The sequence below is a fragment of the Microtus ochrogaster genome, linkage group LG9 (genome assembly GCF_000317375.1).
Source record: "Microtus ochrogaster isolate Prairie Vole_2 linkage group LG9, MicOch1.0, whole genome shotgun sequence".
Lineage (NCBI taxonomy): Eukaryota > Metazoa > Chordata > Mammalia > Rodentia > Cricetidae > Microtus > Microtus ochrogaster.
This window is the reverse complement of record NC_022034.1, coordinates 34069820-34091036: the sequence shown is the minus strand read 5'-3', so window position 1 is coordinate 34091036 and position 21217 is coordinate 34069820. Positions and strand designations below refer to the sequence as shown.

Sequence of the window (21217 nt, the reverse complement as noted above, 5' to 3'; positions counted from 1 at the left end):
CATGGGGGTCTTTCAAGTATGGGGGTCTTTCATTAGTTTATGTGAAATTTTCTTTAGCCACAGAAGAAAACATTACTAAGTCTGGCTCTAGTTGTTACCATGTGCTGTACCTCCAACTGCTGCTCTTTTGACTATGTAGATTTCTAAGAGGGGAATCTTCAAGTATAATATCACTAATTTACTTTGTTGGAAAGATAAGCATTTAGGTATTAATTCTGCAGCTTTATGGGCCATGGCTGATGACTGGAATGAATGGTCAGGGGCTCAGTATCCAATCATTATAAGATGTATTACGATGGTAACTCCACTAGGATTCAGTGAATAGTTTCCAAATCTATGGGTGTACGGAAGGATCTGATTAAATAAATCACAAAACAAAAGCCATGAATCTAGGAAGGGGCTGGTAGGGATGGGGGCTTGACAGGAAAGAGGGAGGTAAGGGGGATATTGTGGAGCGAGTAATGGATCTATATCATATACCCACATGAAATTTTCATACAGCAGAGCAAATGAAAAATAAAAAGTGACGATTAATGGGAAGGTAAATAGAGGGCTCCCTGAGAGTAATCCACATTTTTCTTGGTATATTCATCATATTTAGTGATGAGGGTTTTTTTTGGGGGGGGAGGTTTTTTTTATTTTTTTTTTTTGTTTTTGTTTTTTGAAACAGGGTTTCTTTGTGTAACAGCCCTAGCTGTCCTGGAACTAGCTCTGTAGATCAGGTTGCCCTCGAACTCACAGAAATCTGCCTTTCTCTGCCTCCTGAGTGCTGGGATTAAAGGCCTGTGCCACCACTGCCTGGCCTATTGATGATGAAGCTGTTTTGATTTAAGTTACCTAATGTGCTTTGACCATATTCATCCCTCTATCCTCATCTTTTTCCCCCTTCCCACTCCTTCCCATTCCCAGATTATTTCTTCTCATTTATCCCTTTTACCCAAAACACACACACACACACAACAGACACACACACATGCACGCACACACACACACAGAGAATATATAAATATAAAAGTATACCCTGGGATCCACATTTAAGAGACAACATTTTTTTGAGTATAGTTTATTTTACTTAGCACCATCTCTAGTTGCATCCATTTTTTCTGCAAATGATGTATTTTCTTTCTTTCTTTAATGGCTGCTTAAAATTCCAGATGTGTGTTCATCTACATTTCTTACCTGGTAACTTTTGCTGAGGCTGGTTCCATGACTTGGGTATTGTGAATATTACAGTGAAAATGGATGAATTGGTTTTGCTGTAGTTTTCTGACTTAGATTTATTTGGATATATTCCCAGGAGTGGTACATCTACATTTTATGATGGCTTGCTTGTAGCTTTGTGTGGATTTTTCTGTGAAGAAGGTCATTGGAATTTCTGTGATGGTTATCTGGATCTGGAGATTTCTTTTGTCAATAGAGGCAGTTTTGCAATATTAATTCTCATGAATTATGGTTGGTCTTGCAGATAAAATGATCCTATACTTAAGTGATCTTGAAAGATCTACAGAAAAATAAGAAGTGATAAACACTTTTAGTAAAGTAGAATGATTTTAAATTAACTGTTCAGAAATCAGTGCCTTTCTTATGTACTAGAAGTAAAAGTGTTAGGAAGAAATCACAAAGAAAAAAAAAACAAAAGAAAAGAAAACAAGAAAGCTAGAACTAAACCTAACCATGGAAGTACGAGACCCCTGTGACTGAAAGGCTCAAGCACCAAGCAGGTGAGATGAATGAATTCATTTACATGAATTCTCAGTAAAGGACTGTTTGCTTCTGCAAAGGCAGCAAAGTTAACCCGTTGTGATGGGTCACTTTTCCTCTGCTCTCCTGGAGCCTGCCCAAATGAGATGGTGGACAGAAGGACCCCATGAGAACACACAGTTATTTTTGTCAAAATAAGAACAAAATCTGATTAAAAAAAAAAAAACAAAAGCAAGTGTATTTACTGGAAAATTCTAGGAGCTTGCGTGCAGTTCTTGGCGTTTCTTTTTCCAGATATCCTGGTAGTCCTCAGTCTGCCACTGAAACGTGGACTGGTGTTGAGTTTGTTGACTTAGAAACCCGACTTACGCAGGATGTGGCTACTGAGAGTCAGGTTTTATTTCTGCCCTGGGTCCCACAGAACTGGCAGAGTTGATACGTAGTTCAGAGTCATACAAACAGTACCTGCCATTTTCAAAGGTCAAAGAGGTAAAAATTACACATCACACTGCTGTCTTGGTGGTAAGCACCAGTAGATTCAGCATCTTATGAAGCATTTTCGGGTTACTATTTAAACATTTTTTTTTTTTTTTTGCCAATAGTAGTTGGAGGTTTTACTGAGATGGTTAGCCTCTCAGTTTTTAAACATCTCTTACCCTCTAGCTATTGAGATATTTAGAGGAAGGTACTTCTTCCTCACTCAGTTGCTATTGTGTTAACATTAGAAGAGTCCTTCATGATGGCCTCTTAGGTGGGACCACATTTGAGACTGTCTTGCTCTAAATTTGGAAAATATGGTAGCTTCATTACTGTCCATGCTCGGTGGAAGCACATACCTTCTGGTATATATATTGACCAAGTCAGCAGTGCAATTATATAAACTGCACTGACACATTCTTGTAAAGAGAGCTTATGTGATAATGTATTTCATTGCTCATGATGAACAGATGTGTTATGTGTTTTAACTGGGCATAGGAAAACCTAGCACTGAGTAGGTTGGGCAGATATCCCAGTTCCCCAGTTGGGTATGAGAAGTTTGTTTACTGCAGCACATATCTGTTTTTAGCATGTAACACGGTTTTGAGCAATAATAAGATGTGACTATCTTCTGCTTGTACAAGGAGTCTTAGGAAAACCTCTGGCTGCTCATTGACACCTTGTATTTCTCCCTTCCTTTCCAGTAGGTACAAATATGGCTCTTGAATTGGGACTGTTATATTTTGGAATATACTTTAGAGATTTCTGTTTTTCTTTATAAAAAGACTGCCTTTGACAGCTAGGGAGAAAAAAATATAATTATTTTGAGGACTGTATAAAGAGTAGACCTCTATGGGTGCTTCAGTGTCTAATGGAGATGAGGAAGCAACCTTTGGTACCCAAGGTGAGGTGCGCAGGTCATTTTGGGATGTTGTCAGGAAGCGTGATTCAGCTGAGGTTAGCCATTTTCCTGGGCATTTCCACAGCTCTCCAGATGCTCTTCTAGTGACAAAAGGGTTTGGGTTTTCCACATTTAGGCTCATGGCATGCTTAATAAGGATTTTCCATAGGCAAACAAGCGCTTCTGTGTTTATCACCTTCATTCAGCAACTCACACTCCCAAGAGTACTAGACTCTCTGGCTTCTTGGGAACCACAAGGTCATAATTTAGTGCCTTATTTGTACCCTGTTTTGTGTTGTTTGAAATAGAGAATACATTAATAGCTAAGGTTTTTGCTTAGTCACTGTCTGTCTTCTGGTATCTAAAAGTTTCTCTCAACAAAAGTGACATAATAAGACATTGCCTAAGATGGTTTTGTGGGGGCAGCAGTCCCTTTCTTCCTAATCATGTGAGGACTCCTTATATATACACCCTTCTAAGACTCAAGTTTAATTTGCAGTTGATAACATTATATAACATTACTTTAAATGGATTTTTTTGTATTATTTTTATTCTAAGAAGTTCTGCAATTTTTTATGATTTGCCAGTGAATTCAGATTTAAGAAAGGTAATTGGTGAGTTTCTGAATAGTTTTGTTGTTTTTGGCAGGATCTCATTCCTAAAAAATATTTTTGAATATAACCTTGTTGCTTTAAACCTAAAAGAAGCATTCCCCCTAATTTGAATTGGAAACCTGGTGGTTTGTTGCTTATAAATCTCATATGTAAGATTTGAAATATATTTGCTAGTCATTTTTTTGGTTTTCTATACAGAGAGAATGCTAAAATAACATGTCTATTTTTATTTACATTGTTAACTTTGATTTAATATCACATTGGCAAAAATAATATTATTTTATTTAAGTGCTGTTCCCTTCTATGTTTAGTATATCTGCTGTTTTATACAAATATGCTAGTATAATTAGTGAGCCATTAAGATTTGTTTATTAGATGAATACATAATTAAGGAGCAAATGGCATTGGCTGATATCAAGTCTGGCAAGAATCTGTATGCATCATCATTAAAATGTACTCCCCTATTAGTATTCTGCATCTGTTTATGAGTCACATATGGCTATAATGATATACTCTTCCTCATTATCCACTGTAGCATAGCACTTATTTTTAATGAAATATTAAAACATAATTATTAAATAAAATTTGAACATGCAGTTTAATAAATTGTTATAGACCACTTACCCAAGCAATCCTAATCAAGTAAGAACTCACTAGCACTATTGGACTTTGTTTTTTCATTGCTGCATTTACCTCCAATGGTTCTATTATTTTGATTTTTATGGTATTTAAATAATTTTTACTATTGTTGTCTAGAAATGCATTGCTAAAGAACATTTTAATTTGTTTCGTGAGGTTTATGTAAATGGTAGCTTAGACTGTATATCCTATTGTATCTGACTTTTTCTATGCAACATTGTTGTTAAAATTAATATTACATATATTTATAATTTAATTTAATTATATGCTATTCAATTATATAAGTATGTCATGTTTTGGCTACATATTGTGCCATTAAATATATATTTATGGTTTTTCCTGTTTGGGATGTTGTTAAAAATTCATACAACATGTAAAACATGAGTTACATATATATGTGTGCATATCTGTGTATGTGTGGTCACATAATTCTCAGACAAGGCAAAGGTCTTTTAAAATTTCCTATTTTATTCAACGACACTCTAGTTTATCTTTGTGTAAGTATCCAGTAGTTTTAGTTGTTGTGCCTCTGTGCTAAGTTATAAGTAGTGGTAAGGAAAGACCTTTGTTTGTTTGTTTGTTTTGTTTACCCTGCTTCCTTTCCCGACCTTTTCTTGCCACATGAAATTTAAAATCAGCTTGTCACTCTGACCCCTACTGGGATTATAATTATCATTGTGATCATTCTGTAATCAATACTGAATGAATTGACTTCTTTATAATACAAAATTTTCTAATCTATAAACATACTATATTTAATTAAATCTCCATTAAGTATTATTTAATTATACTCATTAAAGTTTTATAGTTTTCTCCATTTTACAGCTTTGGGAGACTTGTTTTCATCTTATAGGGTTTTATGAATCATGTATACTACAGTAAGTGGTTGAATCTGTGAGTGACTGATTGCAAAATTGATATGAGCCCTGATCCTTAACATCTCTGCTCCTGGTTCCTGATGGGTGAAATGCTGACAGTGACTTATTTGTAGAGTTAGCACTAAGTGAAATGTGGTACACCTCTCCCAGTATTGGAAAACAGTAAGCACTTTATAAGGGTTATAAAAATATATAAATTATTTGATTAATTCTTTAAAATTATTTTAATTCACTGTTACCATAGTGACAGTAGTTTTGATTATAATATATTTAAATTGAATTCACATTTTTTGCTAAATTTAGCCTGCAGGTAGGATCTGTACCCACTTACTGTAATACTTACATTCTTCAGTCTTATGCTAATAGCTGTCTTCATATAAATCCTACGCTTTTCATGTCTTAAAAGACATTATATGCTTTCTTTTTTCACGGTGATGTTTAATTGACCGTTGATAGTATAAATAAATGTATTGGGTTTTCAAAGTATTAACCTACTGGCCTCCCTACATAATTCTCCTATATGTAGATATAAGCACATGCACACACACACACATGTATGTAAGTGTGTGTGTGTAAATTTTCTCCTCTAATTTCTAGGTGTTTTTTTTCCTATCAACTGAATGACAGAATCAAACTTTTAGTTGCTTATGTATTGACCTTGGAGTTTCTACTGTGGCTCCTTCCATCCTCAGGGGCTACATGCCAGGATGTGCAGGAAAGCCTATGCATGCTATACTTTTTATGCTATGATAAATATTTTATTTATAAATTAATTATAAGAGATTAATAGTAATGAGATTGAGTAATTTTAATTATATACTTCAAGATGTATTTGAATGCTATCCGTCTCTTGAAATATGCCATTGTGCCTCTCTGACCATTCTTATAATAATGTAAGGTCAGATATCATACCTCTCTGCTGAGGGGAAATGTGATGACCACAGTTGAGCTACTCTGTAAGTGGAGCTTCAACACAGGTACTATGATACCTGACAATTGATCTAAGAACCAAACCAATTATGGCATGACTAATGGGCGGGTAGAATGTATACGGGACAGGTCCTAAGCCATGTAACACTGTATCACATCATACCACTCAGAATATCTGGCCAACTCTTTCTAACATACTCAGTGGCTAGAGGGAGATTACAGGTACTGTCTGCACTCACCTGAAGAGCATCATGGGAAGAGTGAGACCCATCTATGAAAGATGCTCTTTTGTTAAGTTAACCCTTACAGTATACTACTTTAAAACACTTTCTTATCTAAATTATGATAATATCATTTTAACTGATTTCTACACATCTGTCTCTACCTAATTTCATACTATTGTATAATAGCAACCAGAGTTATTTCTACGTTATAACTGCAGTGTCTTACATTACTTTATTTTTTTTGCAGATAACCCATGTTGTTAATATATAATATACTTATTTATATGTTAAATAAATACTTATATATATGTTAAATATTCTACATTTTACTCATACACATTTATGGGGTAATGTGTGTACTTTAATGCATTATACAATATATAATGTCAGATCAGGGAAACTGCTGTGTCCAACTTGAACCATGTATCATTTATTTGTGTTAGGGGTGTTTAGAATTCTGTCTACTGATTACATTTTTATTTTAATTCTTTCCTTTGTTTTAGAATTTTACACATGGGTTACAGTAGACAAGTCTGGAACTATCATGGTTACTGATGTTATCTGGCTATCTGAAGCCCTACTATTCCTTCGGTCGCCTCTCCTTTCCTTTCCTTTCCTTTCCTTTCCTTTCCTTTCCTTTCCTTTCCTTTCCTTTCCTTTCTTTTCCTTTCCTTTCCTTTCCTTTCCTTTTTTGTTCCACTTTGCCTACTTTGGCCCCTTTACACTTGTTCCATTGTGCTATAAATGCTCCCCTCATAGGGGCATTTAAGCCGTATGCTCTTTTGACTGGGACACTTTTCCCTCATAGTGCTGTGACTTATTTTGTTCTTTGTTGACTTGTTGCCATCTCAAGATTCTTTTCAGATCACATTAGTTGATATCCCACAGCGATCCATTTCTCCTCCTCTGTTGTAGCAGCCACTTTTGTACTTCACTGTTTTAGATGTATCTGCCCATGGCCCTATTCTCCAACCTTCTTTCAAGACCTTATAGTTTCTGTAACTCACCAGTCAAGACCTTACCATGTCTGTAACTCACCAGGCTATAGATGGTGAAATGGACTAATTTTGGAAATGATGAGTGATGCAGAAGGAGCATCCAGACTGTGAAAGCACCCTTATAATCAAATAAGAATACTTACCTCTTTTCTAGATAACATTAAATGCCTGTTGCCTATGTTAGGAAGTTAAAACATTGTTAATAGTCTCTGTGTTTTATTTGCCAAGTCTCCATAAGCACAAGCAACATCTGATGATGGCAGTTTGTCTCTTTGTTCTTGGAGATAACACACACTGAAAGCCACACACCGGTACAAAATTGATACTATGCATATGTACAAGTAGAGAGAACATACAGATGATTATTTTACATGATACTTGGACATGAATTTATAATTATAAAATCATGCTATTCATGCTCAGACATTAAGTAAACAATTTAAAAATCAGTACAAAGATCCTCATGTTCTAGGGAGTTTAATATTTTGTCCTTGGGTCATCATAGCTATTCTGTGCCCCTTCTCTAGATATTTATCTATCAGATAGAATTAATAAATCAAGCCCCAAGGGGGCATCAGGCATGGCCTCTGTCTTTTCTTTTTAGAAGCCAGCCATTCGGTTCCTTGCAGTAGATGGAAGGAAAGGTGATGCTCTGGGCTGCCTTGAATTCCTTTTATTTTCTGTCTTGTGGGTACCTAGTCTTGCTTTCAGTGTTAAATGCGAATGGCTGGGAATATTCATGCCCATCTGCCTTTCCCAAGGCTTTCTTCTCCACCTTCAGTTGGATTTGGCAGAAGGTTGATAGATCTTGTCAGAACCTGGGGAAGCCGGGCTTAGCAGAGCCTGCTCTAGAGTGAGTCTTAGGCCACCATTATTACCTCATTGATGTTTCACAGCAAAACGTTCTTGTTTGTAAATTCTTAGAACTTTGAAAAGAATAAAACTCCCCCCTTTTCTTAAAAATGGGGAGAGTGGACTGTTGTCTTCTTGTGACCCTGATGGGAATGTTGTTAAATGATGGCATAATTTTTACTGGGTTACATATTCATGTCATTTACATCATAAAGCAGACTTTAATAATACATTTGCTATTTTCTCCCCATAATGAACTGTATTTGGTTGAGTATGACATTCTTTTGATTTACTGTGCAGTTAAATTTTTTTTAACTTTCAAGTATTACTGGTGTTTGCATGATTTAAAAAAAACTTTCATCATCTGGTAGTCTTGATTCTTCATCGTCTAATGAGAATTTGGTTCAGTTACGAATTTGTTCATAAATAGAGTTTCTCCATTTATACAAATTACCTCACAGCCCACCAAGACCCCTCTCATATTAAATATTAATTTAGAGAGCCAGTGATGATCATTTTTATCATCAGTTCAGTGACTTAGTAGGCATAGAGAAGAAAGAGATTGGCTAGTTTCTGTCTAAATCTTTTTATTTTGGTGTGTGTGTGTGTTATTTGTTGATGACAAGTTCCTCTTGCTTGTTTGACCTAGAGATCTTCTATCATTCTTGATTCTTCTTTTTACACGATGTCTTCAGTCCAGTAGGAATTCCCATGGCTTTGTTAGATTACAGACCCTCCTCTACCTGCCTCTCAGCCACACCGCTCTGTAGCTGACAGGCCTCTGCTGTAAAGGTTAGTGTTTATGAGTGGGATAGGAACACAAAACCAGCTTCCCCTAACCTCTGTGTGTGTACAACAAATTTATGATCTTACCGCTGTGTACCCAGCTTCTTGGCATAAAGGCTGTGACAGATCAAATCACGTGATGGAGAATTTATCGCCATCCTATGAAAACTGTAAAAGGTGGAAAGTTTGGGGGATTTCACTAAAGGTTCTCTTTCTTCTTCAGGCTGCCTGTCATGTTATACATGGCAGCTCTTCTAATGAAGCTCCTCTCAAGGGTTTTACAGGAATGTTGTTCTAGTTCTCTCTCTTCAGGCCCTACCACGTTGTAGGCACAACCACTATCTTTTTTGTTTGTTTGGTTTTGGTTTTCACATAGGCTCCAGGGTTTTAACTCAGGTCCTCAAGAGAAGAGCCTTTTCCCCATTGCACATCTCCTTACTTGCTGTTTGTGCTGTTTTTTTCTGCCATTGGCTGATTTTGAGCTTGTTTGTGTTTAAAACTTTATGTTGTGCACTCTTCCTCCTCCTCCGTGATTTTGGTTTTGAGCAGCACAAACTTTAATTAACTAGATGCCTAGTCTTCCCCTTGCTTCTGTCTGCACTGAATCTAAATGGTAATAGCAGTTCACCTCGACGTCTGTAAACTGAGCGGAACCTTTTTCTAAATTGTTGGGGTTGATTTGCTTTGGTTTTATATATCCTTTGAAATAACGTAGCCCGGATCTAGACAGTGTCATCAAATGGCTATTTTTGATAAAAATCTTAATTTATTTATGTATGCTTTGAACAGGTAAAACATGTAGTTGTGCCCAAATCTGAAATCTTTGATTTCTAAAGCTATGAAAAGGTAGTAATAGTTAAGTGAACCTACACATACCAGTCATACTACATCAATATTCTATGTTATTTTGGGAAACTTTGGGTATCTATCAGGCCAAAAACTCATTAGTAGGTATCCCTTCCAGGACCATGGGATTCCGGTATATATTCTTTCCTTTTTTCCACCTCCTCCCAGGTCTCCCCACCTCTCTATACAACCAACTTTATGTTCCATCTCTTCATCTCTTCCTTGCCTCAAAAGCCAAAGATCTAAAACAGATAAACTAAAAACAACAACCAATCAGACAAAACAAAATAAAAACAGAAAACCTAAACCGAAACAAAATATGTAAAAAGCATACAACAAAACATGGAGTCTATTTTGTGTTGGCCAACTCTTCCTGGGCATGAGGCCTGCCTTGAAGTGTGGTTGGTATACCCAGTGATGCATCGTCAGAGAAAACTGATCTCCCCTTTGCCCATGGGTATCAAATGCAGGTAACTTCTTGGTTGGGGTGGGAGTCTTTGTCTACTTCCTCATCTCAGTGCTGGCTGGAACCTCTGCTGGTCTGTGCATGCTGCCGTAGTCTCTGTGAGTTCATGTGTGTACCATCGGTCCTGATGTGGCCTTGGGGTCATCCATCACCAGTGGCTCTTGCAGTATTTCTGCCTCCTATTTTCCATAGATCCCTGAGCCTTCAAGGGAACGATTTGATGGAGACATACATTTAGAATTGAGTTCCCCAAAGTCTCCCACTCTCTGAACATTGCCTAGTTGTTGGTCTCTGTGTTGATTCTCATCTATTGAAAGAGGAAGTTTCTCTGATATGGGTTGATTGAGACACTGATTTCTGAGGTTTCCATCTTGTATTCTAAGCTTTTCATTTCCATAAAATCAATTTTGATATTGCCACTTTAATATTGCCATTTTTTTAGATTAGTGGTAAAATTACTGTTTCATCATTCCTTCTATAATTAATTATTGAGAGAAACTTTATGGTAATTTGTAGTTTTAATGGACTCATTAACATTCCCTGATGAATCTTTATGTAACAGTTATTTAATCTTTAAGTATTTGTTGTTTTTGTTATTTTTCTTAGACAGGTTTTTCTGTTTTCTAAACTGGCCTTGAATTTATGGCAGTCTTCCTGTCTCAGCCTCCTGGGTGCAGGATTACAGGCACCTACCATGAGCCTGCCTAAGAAGAATAGTCTCATATTCATGATGTTATTGATGCAAGTTTGAAAAGTCTGGATTAAAAATTAAAAATAACTTCTGAAGCAGATGTTACAACTCTAAATATTTAAAAATATATGTGAGAATTCAGTGTGGTAGCTATTGCCTATAATTCCACACTTGCAAAGCTGAAGGCTGGCCTTGAACTCCCAGAGATCTGCCTGCCTCTGCCTCCCAAGTGCTGGGATTAAAGGCGTGTGCCATCACCGCCCGGCTTTTGAGACAGTATTTCTTTGTGTAACAGTCTTAACTGTCCTGGAACTAGTTCTTGTAGACCAGGCTGGCCTCGAACTCACAGAGATCTGCCTATCTCTGTTTTCCAAGTGCTGGGATTAAAGGCATGCACCACCACTGCCTGGCTCTGAGACTGTCTTATGCTTTAGAATGAGTTCCCGGCTGACTTGGGCTGTAGAGTGAGACTGTCGGAAAATAAAAACAAACTTGACATAAGTGTGTAGGCATGTTTATGAGATTGGGATCTCAAGGCTCAGGTTTTACTTTGAAATCTTAAGAATGTCCACACTGTACTTCACATGGTTACTGCTGTTCTTCTCACGTAGGTTATTAAGTGTGGTGTGCTGTGATCTGGATGCTCTTCTCTTACTGGAGGCTCAGTATCAAGTATCCAACATGTTACTACGTGCTCAGGAAGAAAATACCTTTGAGACCTCGGAGAACCACAGGTCAGGAAACAAAGCAAAAGGTGTCATTAGAGTGATACTATTAGCAGTTTGCCTTACAAATGATTTGAAATGAATTTTCTGTATAACTTTTATATTGTCTGAATTACTGCATTTAAATGACAGAGTAAAAATCCATTTGAGCATGAATGTCCCAGGAAGATAATGATGTATATTTTTGGAGAGTGCTACATTTATCATTTGTTCCTTTTGTCTTAGGACTTTTTCTTTAGTTTTTCACAAAGTCATTCCAATTTTAAATTCACATCATTTCGTACAGTGACCCTTTGAGTAAAAATGCTTGATTTTACATCTCTCTTAGAGCCATTCTGTCCCCAATTTCCTAATTATGTCAGTTTATAGTCATGCATTATAATTATTTGCCAAGTGAGGTTTTGATCATTTTTATTTTCCTACTAATAAATCACAGTTGTCATTACCTCAGTTTGGCTGACATTTATAGAATACACATTCAGCATCTGCCATTGCTCTCGTGTCTGTAATCCAGAACATAGCAGTTCACCTCCCTCCTTCCCAGGCCGTTTCATTTGATGCTGAGGTTTGGTATAGAAGGAAAAGAGCAGCATTAGAAACGAAACTGCTCTTCAGCAACTTGTGTGTTGTGGACTTGGGCACTGACTCCAGATCATAGAGAAGCTTGTGTCGCCTTAGTTACAATCTTAGTCTTCAATGACTGAGCCACCTCTCCAGTCTAGCAGGAGCTTTTCTAAAGATGGTTACGTTACTTCAGAAATAAGACATGTCCTAATCTTGTTTTTGTAAGCACAGGATTATTCATTAAGGAAATACCCTTTGTCTTAGTATTTTTTTGAAGCAATGAAAATTGACGATATAAAAAAAAGGCCGGTGCCTTCTGTATTGTAAATATTCCGATGACCAGTGTGTTCTGCAGATACCTTTCGTTTCTGTTTGTTTTGTTGTCTTTTATTTTTCTCCTTGCAATCTAGTGACATGATTTAAAAATCAAACCATATTCAATTAAGGAGACAGCAAAACTGATGCATATTCTCTTTCAGGGACTTTATAATTGATGGTTTGTCAGTCGAGAGAAATCATGTTCTTGTAAGGATTAATCTCATTGGTGGACCCTTGGAGCGGATTCTACCTCCAAGGATGCTTGAGAAGGTGCGTGCAATGTTTTGAGATGTTTTAAAGTGAAATAAACAACGGAAGTGGCACTAAACAACATTTCCCAAGTTTCTACGTACAGTGGTCGATTTGTGTTGCTTGACAAGCTTATAAAACAGGTGAACACATTCAAAATGAAACAGCAGTGATGCCTTCAAGAGCTTATGAGTTGCTGTTGAGTGTCCAGGAGCCATAGATTATTGTTTTATCACAGACTTTTCTGCTGAGTGTCCTTGAGTATTTGCGTTCTGAAGTCTTTCTCTTTCCTGACCCTTCACTGTCGTGTTATTTATGTTTTGCAGTACGGAGTATGTGGGGTCCTTATAGAGTGTAGCTGTTGAGAACTTCCTTTCTGTTAGTGCCACCCTGGAAAAGAGGAGCTAGATATGATTGGCAGAAGAAAAGTAGTTTGGGGGTGGGGAAATGCCTTTTGAAGATTATATTTTTCCCTTTCATGAAAAAGGTAAATCCATCATTATCAGTTCAAATCACAAGAGTAAGTTATCGTAGTCCAACTTGTTTAAAATTTTTATTAATCACATTTGCTTATTGCCTTTTAGGAATAGTGTATTCTAGTAGCAAATAACTTGATAATTGGACAAAAAAGTATGAACAAAAATGTCAATTTAAATGAACAATATTCCAGAAAGTATGGAAGTTTAGTATCTTAACCCTCCTCCTGAAGTTTCCTGTGTTGTTGTGTTTGTAGGGGGATGACCCATATCCTTGGCCAATGTTCTCATCGTATCCATTGCCAAACTGCTATTTGTCAGCAGTTCCACGAAGTGCTGATATGAAGCAAGGTAAGTCTTTTCTACCAAACGGTACTCCAGTGTTCTCTTTATAATTTCAGAAGTAGACTGTAAGGACAGTAAGTGCAGATTTTCAATCAGCATGTGTGGAGGACAACATTCTGCCCATTTCCTCTGAGTGTGCAGGTTCCCTCCTGTTTGTTTAGTTAGTATCTGTATGATGGCAAACAAGTATTACCTGGAGCAAAGGTCTTATAAGTCTGTTCAGTAAAATAAAATAGATGTTTTATTTGAGCCTGAATTAGTAGTGATTGCAGTGATGGCTCAGAAGTTAAGAGCATTTGTTGGTCTTGCAGAGGACCCGTTCATTTTCCAGCACCCATAGGGTGGTTCACAACCATCTGTAACTTCAGGTCTATGGTCTCTGGCTCCCACTTCTGGCTTCCAGGGCATTTGACACACATGTGGTACATGCAGGCAAAACACTCGTACACATAAAATAAATACATCTTTCAAACTTGTTCTTTTAGGAAACTGAATCAGTAGCTCCTGACTAGTTAAATTCTGCCCATGTAGAAGTTTTCTTTATTCACTAAGGTATTTTTTAAACGACTGCTGTGTTATATAAACCCTGTGGATTTAAGGTCTGAGTTTTACTGGGAAGTATTTTATCCACCTTTGAATAGATAGTTGTTTAGTTATCCAGTGTGACATGAGTAAAATAGCAAATTAGCTTGCTAGGGTAGTATATAAGCCAACTACCTTACCAAACAACATCTTGTGTAGAAAGAGCAGTGTGGCTTTCGTCATCATCTTCTGAGCAATAGGTCGGCAGTTTTGGAAGAGGGGCCATCAGGAAAACTGAAAGAAATAAGTTCAATGCAAGGAACTGGGAGTTTGAGCTGTGTGTGCGTTGTGAAGGTGAAATCAGCAGAGAGAGGAGGGGAGACTCCTATGGAGGAGCCAAGTTCAATGTAGGATCACGTCACACACTGCCAGGGGCTATGCTAAGAGTTCCCAGGCCAAGGAATTCCTACATGATTGTGAGGGTCCACTGTCAGACTTTTCATAAAGTTTAGAAGTCAATTCTCACCTCACCATCCCGTCTTTTATAATCCCGTCGAGCTTACATTGGACAGAAATCATGTGTAAGAGATTGATTTCACAGTCACTTAGTGCACTTTAAAATTTAGGCTTTGGTGTTCCATTCCTGCATGACAAAATCTATCACTTTCTCAGAGACTTGGGAGTAGAATTATATCTTTTTCAGGAAGAGGTTTTTTTCAGGGGTGCCCTTTGGATGTTTTCATACTTACTCCCATCCTGCAGTGAACCCAGACCATTTTCAAGTGTTTGCTCTCATCTTCCTACTCAGCTCCAAGTCTTTCCATCAGACTGTTTATACTCTATCTTTCATCTTTTAGGTTTCAACATTTGTTACCCTGCTTGCTTGTTTCCCTAATGTATGTTTCATGAGTACTGAGTGCAAGGAGCTTACCTGGGAATTATAAATGACATCACTTATAAATAATGCAACAATACCCGTATTTTTTTTTTCAGTACCTCAACCATTTTTTGGTCAGTTTTCCTTGACATGTTTAACACTGTCTCCTTTGCTAAGTTTCGTTGGAGAAAGCGTTTCTTTGCTATGTTTCTGAGTAACATAGTCATTGTCAGTTTTATTAGCTGATTTCCACTTTATTAATTTGTTTCTTCAAAATATTTTGGTAACCTGAACAAGGGAAATGAAAATAGAAATTGTATTATGAATCGATATTTCCCAAGCATAAAAATATCCTTCTGTTGTAGAATATTATTTTAAGACGTATTACTTTTCTTTATGCTCTGGAACATTTGTTTCATGATGCAAAGATGTGTTTGATTAAATAAAATTCACCTGCTCTCCAGAGGCTGAGGCAGTGACTAGCTGACAGGAAGTTGTAGAGAGGGGCCAGGTGGAGAAGGGTTTATAATGAGGGGGGAACCTCACAAGGCCTTCTTGGGAGATACAAGGAGGTGAGTTGTGTGAGCTGCTTGCTATTCAGCCTCTCTGGGTAGCAGGATTCTACCTTAACCATTAAATCTTGAGTTTTCTAGTGGTACAGAAATCTGGATAAATTCTTTTAGTAGCTTTGAAAGAGTTGGTGCCTGAGGGAACAGAGTTTCCGCAGGCTGCGGCTCTTTCGGCCTAGCAGTGGTTGATAATGGCAGAGTTGCAGTTGCTGAGTAGCATAGCCATAGCTTACCAGGCAGCAACCATTACAGAGGAGGACAACATCCATCAGTTCCTAGGAATCCGTCCTCATGGAAGTGTGTCTACTGTGTTCAGAAGTGATTTATACAAGAGCAACGATGGATTCCTGTTCTGTCCCGAAGGTGCCAGGCTGTGGTGGGGTGTTTCCAGGTCAGCTTACTTTTCTCTTCCTTTAGAAGAGTGTTCTAAAAACTCTTCTCTCCTTGAACCTTCCCATTTGCCGTCCTTCCTCAGATAATCACCACCCTTCTTCCTTTGCTGTAATAGAAATGATAGAGAGCATCTATGTGGTACTATTTCCTATCAGCTCCTTTGACTGCCCGTGTGCCCGTTCAGGCCTCCAGTCAGGACTGTGAAGGAACAAGTGCCTTGGCTCATTTGCAGAAGCCAATTGCACGTCCTCCTTGCTTCCCCTCAGTGAGAGTGCTCTGCACAGTTCTTCCTTTTCTCTCCTTTTAAGATCTATATCCTGTGAACCTACAGGGCATACATAATTTCCTGAAACAATTCTTATGATAAATTGTGTGTGTGTGTGATGTTGAGTAAAATAAGCCAGACAAGGAAAGATAAATATACACACAATACACATATGTGTGAATATATTCTATTTTTCTGGAAGACCCTATTTTTCGGGAGGACCCTATCACACATATGTGTGAATATATTCTATTTTTTGGGAGGATGACTTCAACATCTACAGCATAGTTGGATGAAATTCATTCTCCAGCCTTCATCATATGCTCCTATAATTGCCACAGGTTTTATAAATATGTATTAATTGAACAACATAATCACTTTCATTAGGACATAGTCATAAATACCTATTATGGGCTGTGATAGTTTTCATCCCTCCCCTTGATTTCTCTTCCATTCTGGTCTCCTTCCTCTTCCAAGTAGCTTTCTCTGTACGTTCTTGTCTTTTTTAAAAAAGCTAAATTCTACATATAAGATAAAATGAGATACTTGCTTTCTTTGTCTGGTATATTTCACTTACCATGATGGTCTCCTCTTCTAGGTAAATGACCTAGTTTTCTTTCTCTTTGTGGTTAAGTAAAACTCCATTGTGTATATATTCTCTATTGGTGGGTATGTATGTTCTCTGTCTTGGCTTCTGTGAATGTTGCTGTGGTAAAAATGGATATACAGTATCTAAGTCAGTAATATGCGGACTTAGATTCTTATAGGTATATACTCAGGAATGGTATAGCTGGATCATATGGTAGCTATGTTTGTAGCATTTAGAGGCACCTCCAGAGTGATTTCTATAGTGTCTGTACCAGTTTACATTTCCATTAAAAGTGTTTTAAGAGTTTTCTCTCACCCCCTCTCAGTTCTAGGTATTAGAAGCTAACTAGCAGTAATGGGGGTTGGCTAGAAGGCAGAGTGCTAAAAGGGTCTATAGGATGGGAAAACATTGGGACTGCTGGGACTGTAGAGTCCACAGGGAGTGAAGGGAGAGAGGCAATGGAGAACACCACAGGTGCCCTGCTGCAGTGCTGGCAATGCAGGACACCACAGGTGCCCTGCTGCAGGCTGGCAATGCAGGACACTGCGAGTGCTCTGCTGCAGGGCTGGCAATGCAGGACACTGCGAGTGCTCTGCTGCAGGGCTGGCAATGCAGGACACTGCGGGTGCTCTGCTGCAGGGCTGGCAGTGCAGGACACCGTGGGTGCTCTCCTGCAGGGCTGGCAGTGCAGGACACCACAGGTGCTCTGCTGCAGGGCTAGGGGTGACAGTGATAAGGGGAAATTGGAATTGACGATAGGTGTGAGAGAGAAGATTGCCAGTGTGATTCCCTGGTCTGCATGGCCAACGGGTTTCCAGGGAGAGACTTCCCTGAGTGTTGGCAGGTGAGACAAATTTGCAGACCAGAAATATTTGTGGGACAAAAGAAGATGGTCTGTTTAGTCCCTTCGGAACAGGGCAGAGAGGGTGGAGAGAGTGCAGCAGTTGATCTGCTACCAAGCTGGAGATAAGATCGGGGCATTGGAATTGGAGGATGGGACATAGAGAGATGTAAGCTGTAGTGGCCATGGTTTCCAGGGACACACCTCCGCTACTGATTTTCAGGCCACAAACAGATGTCTGGAGTTTTGCTACAACTGAAATTTTGTATCCTTTGACCCTTGTCCTCTAACCCCTATAACTATTATTCACCAGTTTGCATCTAAGAGTTCAAAATTTTTAAATTGTACAAATAAATGAGGTCAGGCAGTATCTGTCTTTCCTTGCCTGGCTTAATTTACCAAGCATAAAGTCTCAGAGGTTGACCCATGTTGTCACAGTGGCAGAACTTGGATGTTTTTTTTTTCTTTTTTAAAGCCTACACTTCCATAAGCCAAAAGGAATATATATGTCTGTCTGTCCGTCCGTCCGTCCGTCCGTCCGTCCGTCCATCCATCCATCCATCCATCCATCCATCCATCCATCCATCTATCTATCTAAACGTGTGTGTGTGTCCCTGTATCCCTGTATATGTTTCCAAGTAGCTTACACTGTATGGCCTAAAAGCTCCAGGCATCCCACTGACTTGCCTACTAGATGCTGGAATTACAAGCCTTCCACCGTGCCCAGCTTTTTGATGTGGATTCTGCAGATTGCTCTCAGGTCTTTGGGCTTGCAAGGCGAGCACTTTACTAACTGAGATATTTCCCAAGCCCGAACTCTCCCATTCGTACATTTGAAATCCCATTTCCATCCTTCATTTTCTTTACCATATGCTGTTTTCTGCTGGATGCAGCTGTGAGCTGATCATCATGCTTTCTCCCTAGCACTCCATCTCAGTGTCAACCTCAGTGTATTCCTCCTATTTTGACCTAGCAATAGCATTATTTGACACAGGAAACCCTGCCCTCTCCCTTCTCCATTTTCCAGTACTCCCCCCCCCCACACACACACTCTGCTGCCCTTTCTTTTTTTGAAACATATTTACTTGACTTGTCTTCTGGAAAATTTATCTGTTCAGTTTTCCTCCTGAATTCATGGCAAATATGTCTTTTTTTTTTTTTAACTTTATCTTTCTCATCTCTTAAACGCTTCAACTTTTCTGTGGACTAGACTTACTTAGTGAGCTCATGTTTACTGGCCATTTTTTTCTGTCATGCAGTTCTTAGTTTGTCTTGTCACTGAGGTTCTGTCCAGTATGCCAGTGACTGTCAGATTGACATTTCTGGCTCTTATCTCCACTTTGAGTTTCGGGCTCCTGTGTCTGTTTTTGTTACATCTCTCTAGGAAGGTTGGTAAGCGTACCAGACTTAACATGACTGCGATCAATTCCTGACTCTCTTAAAATCCGTTCCTTTGATATTCTTCCCCATGTCAGAAATGGCAACTTTTGTGCCTCCATTTCTTCAGGCAATAAGCCTAAAGGCTATTTTGGAGTTTTCCCTGCCTTTAAGCCCCACAAGTAATCTGACAGTAAGTCTTCTTGACTCTGCAGATCTAAAATACAACCTCTCTTGCCTCAGCCAGTCTGACTGTTCAGTCTGTTCTCACACGGCATCTTGAATGATGCTTCTGAAAAGCTGGATCAGGTTACTGTTGTACGCAGAATCTTTCTCTTATAGCTGAAAGGCTTGTGGCTTTCTCATAGCCTTTGTTATAAAATGGCACCAGGTGGGGCCTCTAGTGGATCCCCAAACAGGTAAAAGACAAATACGCCATGCAGACAGAGTGTGAGTGTGGAGTTTATTGAGAGAAGGTAAAGGGTACGGAAGAGACAGAGGGAGAGGGACAGAGAGAGGCAAAGACCTGCTTGCCTCTTCAGAAGAGCAGTGGGAAGAGACAGTGGGGGGTGGGGGTGGGCAATATTGTTTTTTAAAGGGACCTTTGCATCTGTGTAAAGTCAGGGTACTGCTTGCCATGCACAGAGGTGTGAAGCACTGGGCCAGGTTCCTAAGGGGCAGGGCCACGGTGTGCCTGGATGCTGACAACCCTCCTGGCAATGCTTTGTTTTAAGAAGTATGTTGCCATTCTAGCATCCTTTATCCTCTTATTTTCCCACATAATTGGAAGTTGTTTGTATTGTATTTCTAGTTGTGAATATCACAAATGTTTGAACCAAATATGTGTCCGAATTTAACCATGGTAGCTGCTGTATTATCCTAGAAAGACTGGTTCTCATTAAGAAGAAAATGATCTAAGCAGCAGTGATTATGTGAAGATACTCCAGGAAGAGATTTTGCAAAGAGATATTAAGTTTATATTTTCTGTATATCATTCTGATGCTCCTAATATCTGTGCCAGCCACAATTGTAGATGAGGGGGAAAAACAGAATGTGCCAAAAGAACTGAAAATTATGTCTAGTTTTTTTCTCAGACATGAGTTTGGTGATCATAGTTTTATGAACTTAATGAGAAAAATGGATCCAAGTTCATGCTCTAAAAGGTATAAATCAGAACTCATGTGATTGAAACAGTTAAGTAAACATTAACTGTAATATTGTGCTCAAACTAATCATGCTTTAAGACAGAAGGTCCTTTTAGTAGCAGGAGTCTTTTGTTTTTCTCTTTGCTTTTTGATTCAGAGGGAATGACTCATTGATTCTGACAGGTGTGAGGTTAGTCATCAGTTCCACACAAGTTTCTAAGATGTTATTTCATTGTTGAAAAAAATCCATGTCAGTTATGTGCACATGATAAAATTATCCTCATTTATCTCCCAGCTTCTAGATTTATCCTACTTGGTATAGTTAGCCTCTCCTCACAGGTTAAATTGTCTCCTGTTAGCTTCTTGGCATCAGTATAAGCTGTGAGATGATTAATCTCTATAAATATGAGTTTGGAGACATTATCTAGTCCCCCTAGATCTATTTATGAACATTTTGATGCAACATTATTAAAATTTAAGTGGCCATTTAAAAGCTATTGATGAAGATCTCCTGAGAAAATTGGGAGCATGGGGACCTTGGGAGAGGGCTGAAGGGGAGAGGGAAGGCAGGGTGGAGAGCAGAGAGAAATGTAGAGCTCAAGAAAAATCAATAAAATTAATAAAAAAGCTCAACATAAAAAATAAAAGCTATTGATGAATAACTTCCATGTGCATGTGTACACACATGTATATGTTGTATGTACACATACTTGTATATTAGCATGGAGCATTAAGTGCAAAGATTACATTGTATATGTTATCAGTTATTAATACTTGGAATATACCTGAACTATCCTAGTGTACTGTTCACTTTCAGAAGACAAATGGGATTGTGTGATGGCCATAAAGCAGGTGCAGGTTAGCAGGTTAGGAGCTGCCGTCTGAAACTGCTGGAGGCTAGCTCACAGCTGCAACTGCTGGAGACTAGCTCATAGCTGGAACTGCTGGAGGCTAGCTCA

The 21217-nt window shown here is 38.5% G+C and overlaps 1 protein-coding gene across 1 annotated transcript in view; it reads left to right on the top strand.

The window, feature by feature from the left end:
• The window catches only part of Tbc1d32 (TBC1 domain family member 32), a 192225-nt gene that overhangs the window by 105258 nt on the left and 65750 nt on the right, over window positions 1-21217 (top strand). Inside the window, exons 23-25 of the mRNA XM_026787416.1 lie at window positions 11615-11737; window positions 12772-12880; window positions 13593-13686. Of these exons, the coding sequence (XP_026643217.1) occupies window positions 11615-11737; window positions 12772-12880; window positions 13593-13686 (326 nt within the window). The remainder of the gene's footprint in view (window positions 1-11614; window positions 11738-12771; window positions 12881-13592; window positions 13687-21217) is intronic.